Source organism: Fringilla coelebs (genome assembly GCF_963513975.1).
Source record: "Fringilla coelebs genome assembly, chromosome: 25".
Taxonomy (NCBI): Eukaryota; Metazoa; Chordata; class Aves; order Passeriformes; family Fringillidae; genus Fringilla; species Fringilla coelebs.
The window spans coordinates 2,040,635-2,054,539 of NC_140051.1; the positions used below are offsets into that span (position 1 = coordinate 2,040,635).

Below are 13,905 nucleotides of genomic sequence, written 5' to 3' on the forward strand. Positions count from 1 at the left end.
GCTCCTCTCGCATTCCAGCTTGGGGAGGCTTAAAGGGGACGCGAACCCGGGGGCGGCGGTGGCCCACGGCGAGGGGAGGCTGCGGGGGCAGCGGGGGCCGTGACAATGGAGAAGGAGGACTGAGGGTAAGCGTGAGGAAGGGGAAGATTTGAGGAGGGAGGCAGAGGTCCAGGAGGGAAAGGATAGAGGGAGGGTTAAGGTAGGGAGCCGGCAGGGGGAACACGACTTGGTGTGTGAAGGGCAGGGAGGCACAAAAAAGGGGTGGTCGTGGCTGCCAGCAAGGTTTGGAGTAGAGCATCAGGGTGAGGGGAGGAGCTGGACTGGGTTTTGCCCCCATTGGGGTGAGCTGTGGGGAGAAGAGCCCGCTAAACCTTCAGCAAAGGTGGGCATGGGGCAGCTGGCATGACGTGGTGATCCCTCATGGATCCATGGGGGCACCGCTCCGGGACGCCTGACCCGCCCAGCCTACGGCACCTGCGTGGCCGTGACTCAGCGAGCACCTGCCGGGGATAATGGGAGGGATGTAATTAGGGTGGCATCTTCCTCCCTCCCTCCTTCCCTCCCATCTGGCTCCAGCCCTTAAACAGGGAGGGACGCGTCGGGGCGTCGCTCTGGGAGGTGGCGCAGGGTCACCAATGGTGTTAGGGGGTGGTGGCAGGCTCCTGCTCGTGACTCCTGGTGCCAGGGCAGCGTCTTGACCCTGGGCAGGGCAGTGTATAGCTGCTCCAGAGGACACAGGGGCTCTTGGCATCCCCCCAGGGCATGGGGGGCTCCAGCAGGACCCTGGTGTGATGGGCACAGGAGCTTTGGGGCACATGCACGCCCAGGCCCCCTCCCATGGCCACTTCCATCCCTGGCAATTCTCTCCCCAGAGGATGGATGGGCCAGGACCAGATCTGGTCCCCTGCTTTGCCTCCCTGCTACCACCGTGGGCAGTAGGCAGCCTCTGGGGTGAGCCAGGGGTTTAGAGACAGGGATGGGGACAAAGGGTCTGGGTGCAGGGGCCACGCTCCAGGTGGGCGGGGGGGGTTGTCCTGCCCAGGAAAGTCAAGTCTTGCCCCTCTGCCTGCTTCTCTCCCGCAGGTATTGGGGTGCTGGGGGCACAGGGGGGTTGCCTGGGGGGCTGTTCCCCTTGGCAGGGTCCTGGTGCCCAGCCCCACACAGCCCCTGTCCCCACCGCCGCACACACGGGCGCCCGTGGCTCCAACACACAACCTAGGTAGGGTTTTATTGTGCAGACAGAGGAACACTCCTGGATGGTAAGGTGTTTTTTGTGTTGTTGTTGTTGTTGCTTTTCATAGGGTTCTTTTTTTTTCCATTTTTTTTTTCCTTTTCCCTTAACAGAATTTCTCTGACGACAAGCTGTGGAAACAACTACAAATGTTCACAAAAAAATGAGACTCGAGCCGCGTCCGCGCTCTGCCGCTGGGCTCTGTGCCTGCCCCGGCGCTCACCAGCACGCCCAGCGAGCTGGGCACAGCCAGGCCTCTGTTGGGCACGGCCTCAGCAGCACTAGACAGCAAGCAAGCAGGCAGGGATGGGCAGGGGACGGGCACGGGGGTCGGCAGCAGCTCTGGAGAGGAGAAGGAGTGGGGAGCAGCTGCTGTGTATTGCTCTCAGCCGTGGTGGCACAGCCCGGGCTGCACGGGTCGCACAGCTGGGGTTCACCCCATGCACCTGGATGCTCCTGCCTGCCTCTTCCTTTCCCTGTGCCCTCCCCTGGGTGAGGCTCCTCGGGGTCCCGTGGGCATTTGGGCAGCCCTGGGCTGGCAGATCTGAGCTGTGCTGGCCATCCCTGTCCCTGCCCTCGCCAACCCCTGGCACCATCCTGGCCTTACGGAGGTTGTGGGCTGCTCTTCGGTCCTTTGCTGCTATTAAAGGGAGACAGGGAAATGCTGAAGGTAGGAGGGAGAAGGGAGGGGGCACATGGGCTCCCCCAGGAGCACGGTGGGATTTGAGGAAGACTGCTCTTCCTCTCCATGAGGAAGGATTGGGGTCCCCAGATGTTCCCTTAGGGAAGACAAGGAGCCAGTGCAGGGAAGTCCCTATGGGGACCCTGGGATCACACTCCCAGAGGGGAACCTCCTCCTCACCAGCCATCCTGGGTGCAGCTCTGAGGGCCCTGGGGAGGGCAGTGGGGCTGCGGCTAGCTCAGAGAGGCTCTGCTTGCCTCCACTGGTGCTGGCAGCAATTCTCTCGTCACAGCTAAGGGCTGGTCCCCAGGGAGAGCGAGTGGTGTCTGGCTCGGGCAGCCCAAAGGTACCAGATGGTGTCTGGAGGAGACCTCACTTCCAGCTCAGCTGTAAGAAACAGATTAGGAAAAACTTGTTGCCAAAGCACATTTGCACTGAGCCTGTTCCCAGGGCCCCAGAGGAGCCCTAAGGAGGCAGGGGGGGTTCATGGTGTCTCCTAGACCTGCTGCCCTCTCTCCTCCCAGCCTGCCAGGCCCAGCAGCGTCCCATGGCTCCTCTGTCCACTGAGACAGGAGTAAATTTGTGCCCTCTCCCAGCCATGGCAGCTGAGGCTGAGAGGAACAGGGTGAGGAATCAGTCACCTGGGTGGCAGGCAGGGCGGCTGGGGACACCAAGAGCCCTGTCACCTCCAGGGGCCACGGGCACAGCACCCACCACGGGCACAGCACCCACCACGGGCACCCTCTGCATGCTCTCGCATCACCCCTCTCTCTTACCTGCCGATCCAGCTGTCTTTCCCCAGTTGAGAACAGGCAAACCCCAAGAGTTAAAGGGATGGGACAAGCGAGGCTGAGGCCTCCAGTGCTCCCAGCACAAGCAAACCAGCCAGCCTACGGAGTGGGGAGGCGCGATGGGAGAAGCAATGCTGCCTAGCAGAGCCACCATGCTTCGGAGCGGGGCGCGTGTGCGTGGGATGGTGGGCCTCGGCACGGGACGGTGGTTAGCATTAATATACGGCTAAATAGAGATAACACAGAGAGGTTTCACGGCTTCCAGGCGCTTCAGCTTCTCTTTCCAGGGGCTGCGAGGAAGGCGGGGTGGCTGGGGTGCTCGGTGTGTGCGTGCGTGTGTGTTTCGCCTGTCACAGGGACACGAAGTCCACGGCTTGCAGGAGAGGCAGGGAAAGGAGCAGCAGCAGGAGCCACGAGGTGTTCTGGATCAAGAGGCTGAAGCCGGCGCATTTCTCCAGTTTGTCTGTGAGGAGAAGGAATGGGGAGGGAGAGAAGAGAGGCAATGAAATCTCTTGGGAATGGGCCTCAGGCTGGGAGTTCTAATGGTACTGGAACAGAGGTTCTTGCCTTTGCTCCGTCACAGAAATGCAGCATGCCCCATCCTGGCCTGTTTCCCTCCCAAGGTGTGGTAGCAAAGATTTTTTGGGACCCTGAGAAGCATAACCCTGCCTGTGCCTGACTGAGGTGACAAGTGGATGGGCACCAGGTGAGACAAAGGTCTCTGCATCTAGAGGAGTGCTCCTGTGTGCTGTAGGTGTGGAGGATCCCCACTGTCCTCTCCATGGGAGGATATCTAGGCAATGTGCCTGAGGTTGGACCCAAAGAGAGGCAGGAAAAGTGCTGTGAGAGGGGGTAGAGTGAGTCCATCTGTGGGATGAAACCCACCTGAAGGGCATACAAGGGTCAGGACACATTTATGGAGCTCAGGGAGTTGTGGTGCTCTTTGCTGGCCCTGCCAAGCCAATGAGCAGGTGGGAAGGGCTGAGGCCAGGTGCCGCTGCCTGTCTCACCTTTGATAACAGTGATGTTCTTTATCTGGTTGCCAGTGTAGTCGTTGGTGGCCCTCAACTCGCACATGTAGATGCCCTCATCGCTGGTGGTGAAGCTCTGCAGGTGGAGGCACACCAGGTTCTTGTGCATGGTGACGTTGGCTCGGCTCCGGTAGATGTTCTCAGAGACGCTGATGGTGCTGTGGATGACGTGCTTCCTGTTGTCCTTGGTGATGCTGAACTCGTAGGTCAGGGGGTTGTCGGTTTTGTTCTCATAGCGACAATCCACGCGCAGGTTCTGGCCCAGCAGGCAGGCACTCAGGTCCTTGATCATCTGGCAGTGGGCGGCCTGGAGGACTGGGAGAGGCAGGAAGGGTTGGGCAGGGAACAGCGAGCTCGGGGAGGCCCATGCAGCCTCCAGGCTGCTGTGGGCCGAGCAGGGAGCAGGGAGGGATGTACCTGTCAGGATGACAGCGATGCCCACGGTGGGGTTCATCTTGCTGCTGAGGTACCCGGTGGGGGCTGTCTCTGAGAGGGGAACCTGGCCAGGGGGAGAGAGAGGCAGTTAGTCAGGCCACTGCCCCATGGGTGTGGGCACTCGGTGGTGCAGGCTGCCCTTCTTGCACAGATGATGCTCTAGTGTCTGCTCCTCCTCACCAGTGTCTGATTCACTGCACAGAGCTGGCACGGCATCCAGCTGGGGAATCAGGCACTGTGTGTCTGCCCAGCATCAGCTTTGCACATCCCCAGGCAATGCCCCATCCACACTTTGTTTTCCCTGTCCAGATCCCCCAGCAGACATTAAATGAGCATGGCCAGACCTGCAGCAAGGCCTGCATGTCCAGCCTCCTCCCCCTTTTGCCCCATGGCCAGCCAAGGTTTGGACAGGTGAAACCAGGCTGCGCCCCAGTGCCTGCACACCTTGACCAGGGGTCTGTGGCTCACAGTGAGGGGGCTGCCAGCTGAGGCACCCTCTTTGGGGGCCAGTGAGCGCCTGCCCTGCCAGTCCTCCAGCAGCTCCAGCGGGTGAGCTCAGCAAGGATGAGTCATTGCGATGCAGTGAGGGAAAGGGGCCAAGAGCAGTGAGGAAGAGGGACACAGCAGCTGGACAGCGAGCCAAGACCACTGAAGGATGGCATGAAGCCTCCAGGAGCTGAGTTCAGCCTGCCTGGCCACGGGCTGGAAGGGGTTTGGGTGGCACCATCCACTGTCTGGGTCCCTGCCCGGTGCCTGTCTTTCTCCAGGCTGTGTGTGTGGGTAAGGGGCCCGTGATGTGCCATCCAAACACCAGGGCTGCTGATTCCAGTCGTCCCAATGCAGCCACAAGGAAACAATTAAAGGTTTGCAGCCTGGCCAAGCGGCTGCATGGGGAATCCAGCCGCAGACATGCGGAGTGGAGGGACAGCGTGGGGGAGCAGCGAGGCAGCCAGGCTGAAGGACACACCAAGCATCCTGCAGTCAGCCTTCCAGGCTGGCCATGTAGGGCCAGGTCCAAGAGGGGGAGCTGATAAACCAGCCCTTCGTGAATCCAGGCTGGCAGAGGGGACAACAGACCCTCAGTTTGCTCCCTCTGAACCTGGCAAAGCATCCAGGGAAAAGCTGGGAATTGCCTGTACCACAGCCAGCTGCATTTTTCTATTTCGCAATTTTTGTGTGTTTCATATAACGTTCTGAGAGGAAATACCAAACCCATTTGCTCACCCTGAAGCTCTGAAAAATCTCTTTATCCAGAACCCTAACCCTTGGCCAGGAAGAAAAATTCCCTTCTCTTTGATCTTGACAACCAAGAGGTTGCCAATGGGGTAAATGCTTTAACCTCTGGGTTCCTAGAATCTGTTCCCTCCATCCCTTGCTTTGTCATTTCCTAGCACCAACCTGCTCCCTTTTGAATGTCCTGGGACACTATCTAGGTCATAGCCAGGCTTTCCTCCAGAAAATCCATGCAAAGAAGCTCCCAGAGAGCAGGTTTCCCCCCCATCTATGTGCCCAAACACTCAGATTTTCTAGGTTTTGGGTTGATAGCCCTTGGACCCCTCTTCTCCTACCAGCAGTGCTGGGAGCAGAGCAAGCCAGGTAACTCTCACTCCTGATCCCAGGGTTTTGGCGTAGGGACAGGGCTCAGGGGGACAGCGGCATTCGAGGGGGTCCAGCTCTTAGAGGGCAAAGTCCCAACCTGCTTGGGGTCACACCACGGCGGTACCTACCCCCTTTGCCCACCAGCGTGACAGGCTCAGGGTGGCAAACGAGCTGCGGGGATGGGGAGGGGGGCGTGCAGAGGCAGGCTGGTGGGCTGACGGAACGCAGAGCCGCAGGAGCCTGGCTGCGCCGGGGGGCGGCTGCCAGCAAAGGGGGTGCATGGGGACGCGGTGCGCAGAGAAGAGCGATCGGGCGACCCTCGAGAGGGGCAGGAGGGCTCGGGGTGGGCGAGCTCCCCCCTGCAGCAGCGCGGAGCGGGAGCGCGGCTGCGGTGCGGGCGTGCGCGCGGGCGCGCCCACCGGGAATGCCGCAGTCCCGAGCCGAGGGTGGGGGGCACCGGCACCGGGGCGAGAAGCTGAGCCCGTCCCCTCCTCCAGCGCGCACCGTCCAGCCGAGCATCCCCCGGGCGAGGGGCGAGATGCCCCCGGTGGCACCGCCGCGCCCGGCGGCTGCGGACCCTCCCCCGCCCGTAGCCCCGCGCTGTGCCCCGAGCCCGGAGGCTGCTCCCGGCCCGGCAGCGTGCGGGGCGCTGCGGGGCTCTCGGTGCCTACCTGCGGGCGCTGTCCGGTGCTGCCCGCTGCCTGCGGGGCTGCCGGCGCTGTCCGGGGCTGCCCGGCGGGCTGTGGGCGCGGCGCTCCCGCAGTCTGGGCAGGGCTGGGCGGGCGGACCCAGCGAATGGGGACCAGGAGGCGTCACTGAGGCTCGGCCCCCGGCCCTGCGGCGGGGGGCGGTGCGGGGGGGCCCTGCCTCTGCGGGACTCGGACGCCCCCGCCCCGGACAAGGGGCGCGCACTGATGCGGAAGGTGCGGTTCGCCCCCCTTATGTTCCCCAGGAAGGGCGACGCATCCCCATCGCCATGGGAACATCATTTTGCGGAAGAGCTGCCAACCTTCATCTTCCCCAGCAGCGTGGGAGGTGTTTTGCTGGGAAAGGAGGATGGTTGGGAAGGAGAAAAGGAGCTCGGTGTGGGCTTTGCTGAGGAGGGGACAGGTGCCATCCTCTGCCACCAAATGAGTGCAGCTCAGGTGCTCCAAGAGGCCACTCTGAACCAGGTCACCACAGGTCTCCTCCAAGTGGGAAGTCATTGTGAACCAATGATTCACAATTCTGAAACAAAGAATCACACAATCAGTTAATTTGGGAAGGATCTTTAACACCATCGAGTCCAACTGCTAACCCAACACTGCCAAATCCACTGCTAAGCCATGGCCCCAAGTGTCACATCTACAGGCTCTGTCTGTGATGGCACTGGACACAGACCTTCAGTTTTCAGCCCAGGTCTGGTGACAATGAGGACACAGCAAGGTTTTGCTCCCCAGAGGCTCCCATCAGCATGTTTGGGAAGGGGATAAGCTGCTTCTGCCCAGGAAAAATAGCTTTGGATCCAGAAAGCAGCCTGGGACAAGACCCCTTCCCTGCTCTTTGGCAAGGTCATGGCAGCAGAGGAAGGCAGCAGCAGGGAGCTGTTTTCCCTGGAAGTTTGGGTCCAGAGATATCCCAGGAAGGCACAGAGACACACGGGATGGCCTGCCCCTGCTCTCACCTCCTCCCACAGCCCTGGCTGGGCCCTGCTAAAAGGGCTGACACTGGGAAAGTTGATATAAAAGTCATGTTCTCCTCCAGCAGAACCCGATCCCAGGTGACACTCAAGTGCTGAGGTTTGCAAGCTGGTTGTGCAAGGGGTTTTGCTAATTCTACAGAAGCTTGGCTCTGGCTGCTCTCTCACCACATGGGCTGCAGGTGTTCTGGCCCAAACAGGGACAGCCCCCCAAGCTGGCCAGGGGGCCTGTGGTGCCCTGGGAGTGTTCAGCAGGTGTGCTGCCATGAGGAGGGCAAAGAGATGACCCTTGTGGCAGTAGGGTACTGAGGGCACTGTGGCAGCCTGACACACCATGCTGCTGGCTCAGGCTGGCAATGGATGGGAAGGGAGGCATGGCAAAACAGGGAAAGATACCGAGACTGGGAGCAGATGGATGCAAGGCAAAGAGACAGACACAAGGCATGCTGCAATGTTGTCAGGGGGGAAAAATCACAAGCACAAGGTCTACATCCAAACACAGCTGTGATGTGGGGCAGCACATGTAACCACACACACACACATCGGTCCTTTTCACATTTATCCTCACATCTCCACAAGCTGTGTCTCCTCTGCATCCCCACCCTCAACCACAGCTATTGCACAGTGAACCAGGGAATTCAAGCTCCAACAACTGGCTTCTAGAGGCACGCAGGGGCCCAAGTCCCACTGTGAGAGATTTGGGCTCTCTTTCAGTCTCTGGTTGTGGAGACAGGAATGAGTGTGCAGTATCTGGGCAGTGCTGGCAGCCACTGTCCTGCCTAGGTATTTGCAGGAGGATCCTTGCAGAGGTTTTCCCTTTTGCTGCAGATTGCAGCCTGGCTGCTGTCCCTAAACCAGAGAAAAGCACCTAAATCACACCCAATGCAGAGGCCTCCGGATAGCAGCCAAAGGAAAGGGGTGGGGAGGAGAAAACCTAATGGAGAGGGGGGCAGGCAGTGTTTGCAGTGGCAGGTGTCAGTCAGGGAGACAGACAGCAAGAGGGACAAGGAGGCAGCCAAACAGGCACAGTGCAGCACAGCAGTGCAGACACCAGCAGGAGCGAGTGGATGCGGCAGGACAGACAGACCAGCAGGGAGAAGCAGGGCACAGACAGCTCCCCTGGGAGCTCAGAGCAGCCAAACTGCCCCTGGATCCTCTCTGGAGAGAAAGCCAGGGCATGTGGGGGTCCCTGGGGGGAAATTCACTGCTCCCAATAGCTCAGCAGCTGCAGGAGGCAGGCTGGGAGCAGAGGCTCTGAGGGGCACCATGACTCGGGTGTCTGGTGATGCTGCAGCAATTAAAACCTGGCCTTGCCCAAGGACATCCTGCTGCAGGAGACACACTGCTAGGAGAAAGGTGGATGCACATCCTTCCCAAGAGGAGCATCTCTGCCCTGCCCTCAGCCTATCCCAAACACAGGAATTGGAGAGTCTCTCCCTTTTCCTCCTGCTCATGAATCACAGCACAGCAGCACACCCTGGGTCCTGCTCATAACAATGCCCACACACCAACCATTTGCTCCTGCATTGCCAGTTGCTGGGGAGAGGTGATGTAAGGACATGGACCACAGGACCTGGGGGCAGCCGTGCTGTGGAGAGACCCCTGACACCCTCCCCAAGGCCATTAGAGCTGGGGAGTTGCAGCATGGAGGAGGTAAGGGAAGGCATCCGGGAATCGGTGGTGGAGCTGCAGAGATCACAGCCCAAGGAGTGACTGATGCTCACCTGCCTCACGGCTCAGCCCCTGCCCCAGAGACAGGAGGGCTGCAAAGAGTTTGCTCCTCTCTGCACTAAGCCAAACCCAGGCCCTTCCCACCCCACCTTTGAGGGACAAGGAAGGGAGGCTACAGAAGAGCTGTGCCCTTGATTGGAGGGACAGAACGGCCCTGGGGAGCCCAGCAAGGCCCCACAGATGCTAAATGTAGCACGGCCCAGATATGAAGCCCCTGGGCTTTGTGGCAGTGCTGCACAGAGCAGGGGTGGAGGAGACTGTGCTCCCCTGCTTCCTGCAGGCAGCCCAGAGCCAGGGAAATCAGGGGCAGGCAGGACTCCTGCTGCAGCACTGCTTGGGGTCACATCAGCCTGGCAAAGGAGAGGGCTGGCACAGAGCCCCAGCCTTGGTAGCCTGTACCTGCTTTGTGCCTGTGTCCTGCATAAAGAGAAGCCCCAGAGAGTGAAGATCTCTAGCAGTGATCAGGGCTAGGGAGTGCCTGTGAGCAATCAGCTCCAGCCCTGCACTGACACACTTGCCAGCAGGAACATCCCTCCCTTCCCCCTGTTTGCTGCACACTGTATCCTGGAGCTGCCTAGCAGCTCCTGGCTCTGTGCTCACAACCAGTCACATGAGTGTCCCAAAGTGGGAATGTTGTCAAGGGGCTTCTCTGGGAGGCTGCCAGCACTGAGCATTCCCTACAGTGTAGGATCCTCCCCAGTAAATCCTGCTCCACCTGCACTGCTGCCTTCCCAGCCTGCTGGGATCCACCAGACAAGACACAGCAGTGGAGCTGTCCTGCCCAAGCAGAGCAGAGCCATTGTCCCTGCAGCCTGATATCCATCTGGAGAAGGGGGTGACTATCTCTGCCTCCAGCTAAAGGCCACTAAAATATCTTTGCAAGTCTTAGGAATCTTTGTGGGAGCCAGCCAGCGCACGAGGAGCCAGCTCAGCCTGGAAGAGGAGGTTGACTGAGGTAGAGAGCTCTTAGTTTGCTCCATCTGCTCTCCAGACTGAGTGGGAAGGGTGCTTGGCTGCCTGCTCCAGCCTCCTCCTCACCGCCTCCCATCACATCCTGTTAATTCTCGGCAGGGGCTGGGTTTTTTTGGGAGAGCTGCTTTCTGCACGGTGCCCTGCAAACCTGATCTCTGCTGAGCTGCGAGGGAGACTCATCCCTGCAGGCAGGAGAGGCATTTCTGCCAGCTGAGCAGGGCAGGTCTGGCAGGTAACTCCTGGCTCGGTTTGCAGGGCTGCAGGGTCAGTAGCCACAGGACCCGTGTTCCAAGCTCTCTGCAAGGTGCCACATCCCACGGGCTCTTTGGAGGGGAGTGAACCTGGACAGAGGTAGAATTGGGAAAAGGTGTCACTTCAGATGGTGAAACTCCCCTCTGCCACCTGCTGAACACCTGTGACACCACCACCCTCACTCCCTTTAAAATGGGGAGTACCTGTGGGACTGATACAGGATGTGTAGCCCTGGAAGCTCCAAGAGGGAACTGATTCCCAGATAAACCTTAAGACCCTTTGTTTTAGGGAAACTTACTCATGTTGGTCAAGGAGAAGATGCTGGGGGCCTCCAGGAGGTGCTGGACAGAAAGAGGTGTAGAGCACAGCACCATTCCTGCTGCCCATCCCCAGCCATGCTTTCCCCTCTGTCTCAGGAGGGATGACTAATGCAAGTTACAGAAAGTGGAAATAGCTTCCTTGATTATTCTCTTCCTATCTGCTGGGCCTTAAGGAATAGAGAGTATTTATTAGCATTCCTTATTTATGAGGGAACCATTAGGCCAGGGTGGTTAACTCTCACCACACAGGTTCCTGGGGATAGCACCACAGAAGAACCACAGGAAGCAGCTGCCTGCAGGATCCCCCAGTGCTGGGAAGCCCCAAACACTGGAGAGAGGCAGGTTAAATCCAGTCCAGTTAAATACAGTCTAAACTTCCTCCTGAGGGGCAGCACCAATCTCTCTGCTCTTTGGTGACCAGGGACAGGAGGTGCAGGAATGGCTGGATCTGTGCCAGCAGAGATTTAGGATGGATGTTAGGAAGGGAGGGTGGTGGGGCACTGCCCAGGCTGTGCTGGGAATGATCAGGGCTTCAAGGCTGGCAGAGCTCCAGGAGTGTTTGGACACTGCTCTCAGGGTGGGACTGTTGGAGCTGTGCTGAGGGAACTCAGTGACCCTCCCCACTCAGGATATTCCAAGATTCCATAAATTAAGGCAGTATTGCCCTGTCCTAGCACTGCTCAGGGCTCAGTCCTACCCTGAGACTCAATGACCCTCCCCACTCAGGATATTCCAAGATTCCATAAATTAAGGCAGTTTTGCCCCTTTCTAGCACTGCTCAGGGCTCAGTCCTACCCTGAGACTCAATGACCCTCCCCACTCAGGATATTCCAAGATTCCATAAATTAAGGCAGTTTTGCCCATCCTAGCACTGCACAGGGCTCAGTCCTACCCTGAGACTTAATGACCTTCCCCACTCAGGATATTCCAAGATTCCATAAATTAAGGCAGTTTTGCCCCTTTCTGGCACTGCTCAGGGCTCAGTCCTCCCCTGAGGCCGTGAGCCCTGGCTGTGACCCGGGCAGTGCTGGCAGGGCAGGGCTGTGGCTGCACACACAGAGCCTCCCTTGAGCAGCCACCAGCTGCCCCTGCCCTGGGGTTTGTGTCATCGGCTCCAGCGCTCCCTCCTCTCCCCATTGTTAGCAGGGACAATGGCACATGTGCAGGGCGGAGGGAGAAGGGGCTTCCCCTGCTCCGAGGAGCCCTCCTGCCCCAGCCCCAGCCTGGAAGAGGAGGAGGAGGCAGCCCTGCCTGCCCACATCCTGGGCTGGGGCTCCTCCAGGCACTCGGCCAAGCCTTGCTGCTTCCCTTCTCAGCATCACAGCCCAAACACCGGCAGCCCTCCAGCCTCATCTGCTGTACATGATCACTTCAGGGAATTCCTCCCAGGCCATAATGACAAATTGTTTGGAGCAGAGGGGGATTTTCAAGTGCTTCCCAGGCAGCTCAACACCCCTTTGTTGTCTACTGCAGCTTAGGCTGGAGAACCCACAAGTGTCTGGGCTCTCACAGCAGAGAGCCCAGACACTTCTACTGTCGCCTTCAGGGACAGCAAGTGGGTCACTTCACATCCTTGGGGAGCAGGTTTGCCACAGGAAAAGACACCCTTAAGAAATTCCTTCCTTTTTTTTAAAAGTCCAGGGCAACCCCTCTGCTTTGAAATATTAGTGTAGGAGAGACTGTGGCTATAGACAGCATTCCATAAAGAGGCACTGAGCTTTAGAAAGGAGAATCCAAATGTTAGAAAAAAGTTAGAAATGAAAGGGGGAAAAAATCCAGGATTGTAGCAGTGAGAATTTGCCCAGGCACACAAAGACTGTGCTGGTGAGTGCTCATCTCTCTGAGCTATTACTTCTTATCCATTACCATTAATTATTTATTATCTATTGTTTTTATCAATTACTTACCTTTTTATTAGCTATTATTATCTACAGAACCTAAAACTCAGCAAGTGGAGGTTCTACCACGTGGAGACTTCTTTACGTTTGGCCAAGAAGCACAACAAACATGAGTAAAACCAGGTTTTGCTGAGTTTGCTCTCCTGTTGCTGAGGAATTCACAGCTGGGAACACTAAGAATAAACAAGAAAAGGCAACACATGCTTAATAAATCTCCCTTAAATGTTGAGATCTTCATTGCAAAGAGCAAACACCTCCTGTCTGTATTTTATGGAAGAAATGTCTCCCTGTGGCTGAGGGAGCTCGAGCATGTTCCAAAGCAGAAGCTACACAGCATCTGCTGTAACATTTATGCCTAAGGGGTTTGAGATCCTGCCAGTCAGCACTTGATTACAACTCACTCTCTTATTATTTTCAGATAAGCCACAGAAATCTGCCCGTAAGATGCCAGCTGTAGCAGGGCAATGGCACCTACCTGGACACCAAAATGTGGTAACAAATCTCATTTAGGAACACCAAGGATGGGTAAACACCTCATGACATCACAATCTGCAGCTGCAGGGGAAAATGCTAAAGAAATACAGGACAAATGCAAAAGCACGAGAGAAGGAGGTGCATGAAGAGGCTGAAAAAGCATTTTATTGAGGGAAGAGAAGACGGAGGAAGAGAAAAAAAGAAAGTGACAGCTGCTGCTCCTGGGGAGAAAAAAAAGAAGGATTTTGTGAATGCTGAGACAAAGCAGGTTGAGAGACAGGACCACCACAGCCTTTGTAAAGTTGGGCTTTTCTCGAGCCGCTCGGAGCCTTCGGCCGGCTCAGCCCCGACTGAGCGCTCCGAGGGCGCTGGGGGAGCAGCGGGTGGCGCCCCCTTGCGGCACGGGAAAAGCGGCGCAGCCTGGCCCCGCCCCATCGATCTAACTAACCAAACATCGATCTAACTAACCAAATATATATCTAACTAACTAACCAAACATCGATCTAACTAACTATCGATCTAATTAACTATCGATCTAACTCTTGATCTAACTAACTATAGAACTATCCATCTAACTACCAAACTATCCATCTAACTAACTATCCATCTAACTATCCATCTAACTAACAAAACATCGATTTAACTATCAATCTAACTATCGATCTAATTATTGATCTAACTATCAAACTATCCATCTATCAATCTAAAAATCCATCTAACTATCGATCTAACTATCCATCTAACTAACTAACCAACCAAACATCTCTCTAACTATTGAGCTAATTAATGATTGATCTATTGATGTAACTAT

General features: G+C 57.2%; 1 protein-coding gene and 1 long non-coding RNA gene across 4 annotated transcripts; one reads left to right on the forward strand and one right to left on the reverse strand.

Annotated features, from left to right (window-relative positions):
• Nucleotides 1-34: 34 nt before the first annotated feature.
• LOC311162973 lies at nt 35-3,866 on the forward strand. 3 transcript variants are annotated; one of them, XR_014616745.1, is made up of 5 exons: nt 67-125; nt 1,084-1,259; nt 1,345-3,169; nt 3,328-3,410; nt 3,751-3,866. It is a non-coding gene; the product is annotated as an uncharacterized lncRNA (long non-coding RNA). The 3 variants fall into 3 exon arrangements; XR_014616746.1 differs by having other exon boundaries at nt 1,084-1,219; XR_014616744.1 differs by lacking the exon at nt 1,084-1,259 and having other exon boundaries at nt 35-125.
• THY1 (Thy-1 cell surface antigen) lies at nt 3,029-6,539 on the reverse strand. Its single transcript, XM_084221609.1, has 4 exons — nt 6,441-6,539; nt 4,153-4,234; nt 3,715-4,050; nt 3,029-3,167 (listed from the first exon to the last, which is right to left on the reverse strand). Exons 2-4 carry the CDS (start codon nt 4,187-4,189, stop codon nt 3,055-3,057), a joined length of 486 nt encoding a protein of 161 aa, XP_084077735.1. The 5' UTR covers nt 4,190-4,234; nt 6,441-6,539; the 3' UTR covers nt 3,029-3,054.
• Between the last annotated feature and the right edge of the window lie 7,366 nt (nt 6,540-13,905).

Bases quoted from the DNA above. Each gene is read 5' to 3' on its own strand.
- THY1 (XM_084221609.1), bottom strand. From the start codon at position 4,189: ATGAACCCCACCGTGGGCATCGCTGTCATCCTGACAG. The intron at 4,051-4,152 runs GTACATCCCTCC...TGCCTCTCCCAG, and splicing joins CATCGCTGTCATCCTGACAG to TCCTCCAGGCCGCCCACTGC. The intron at 3,168-3,714 runs GTGAGACAGGCA...TTCTCCTCACAG, and splicing joins GAACATCACTGTTATCAAAG to ACAAACTGGAGAAATGCGCC.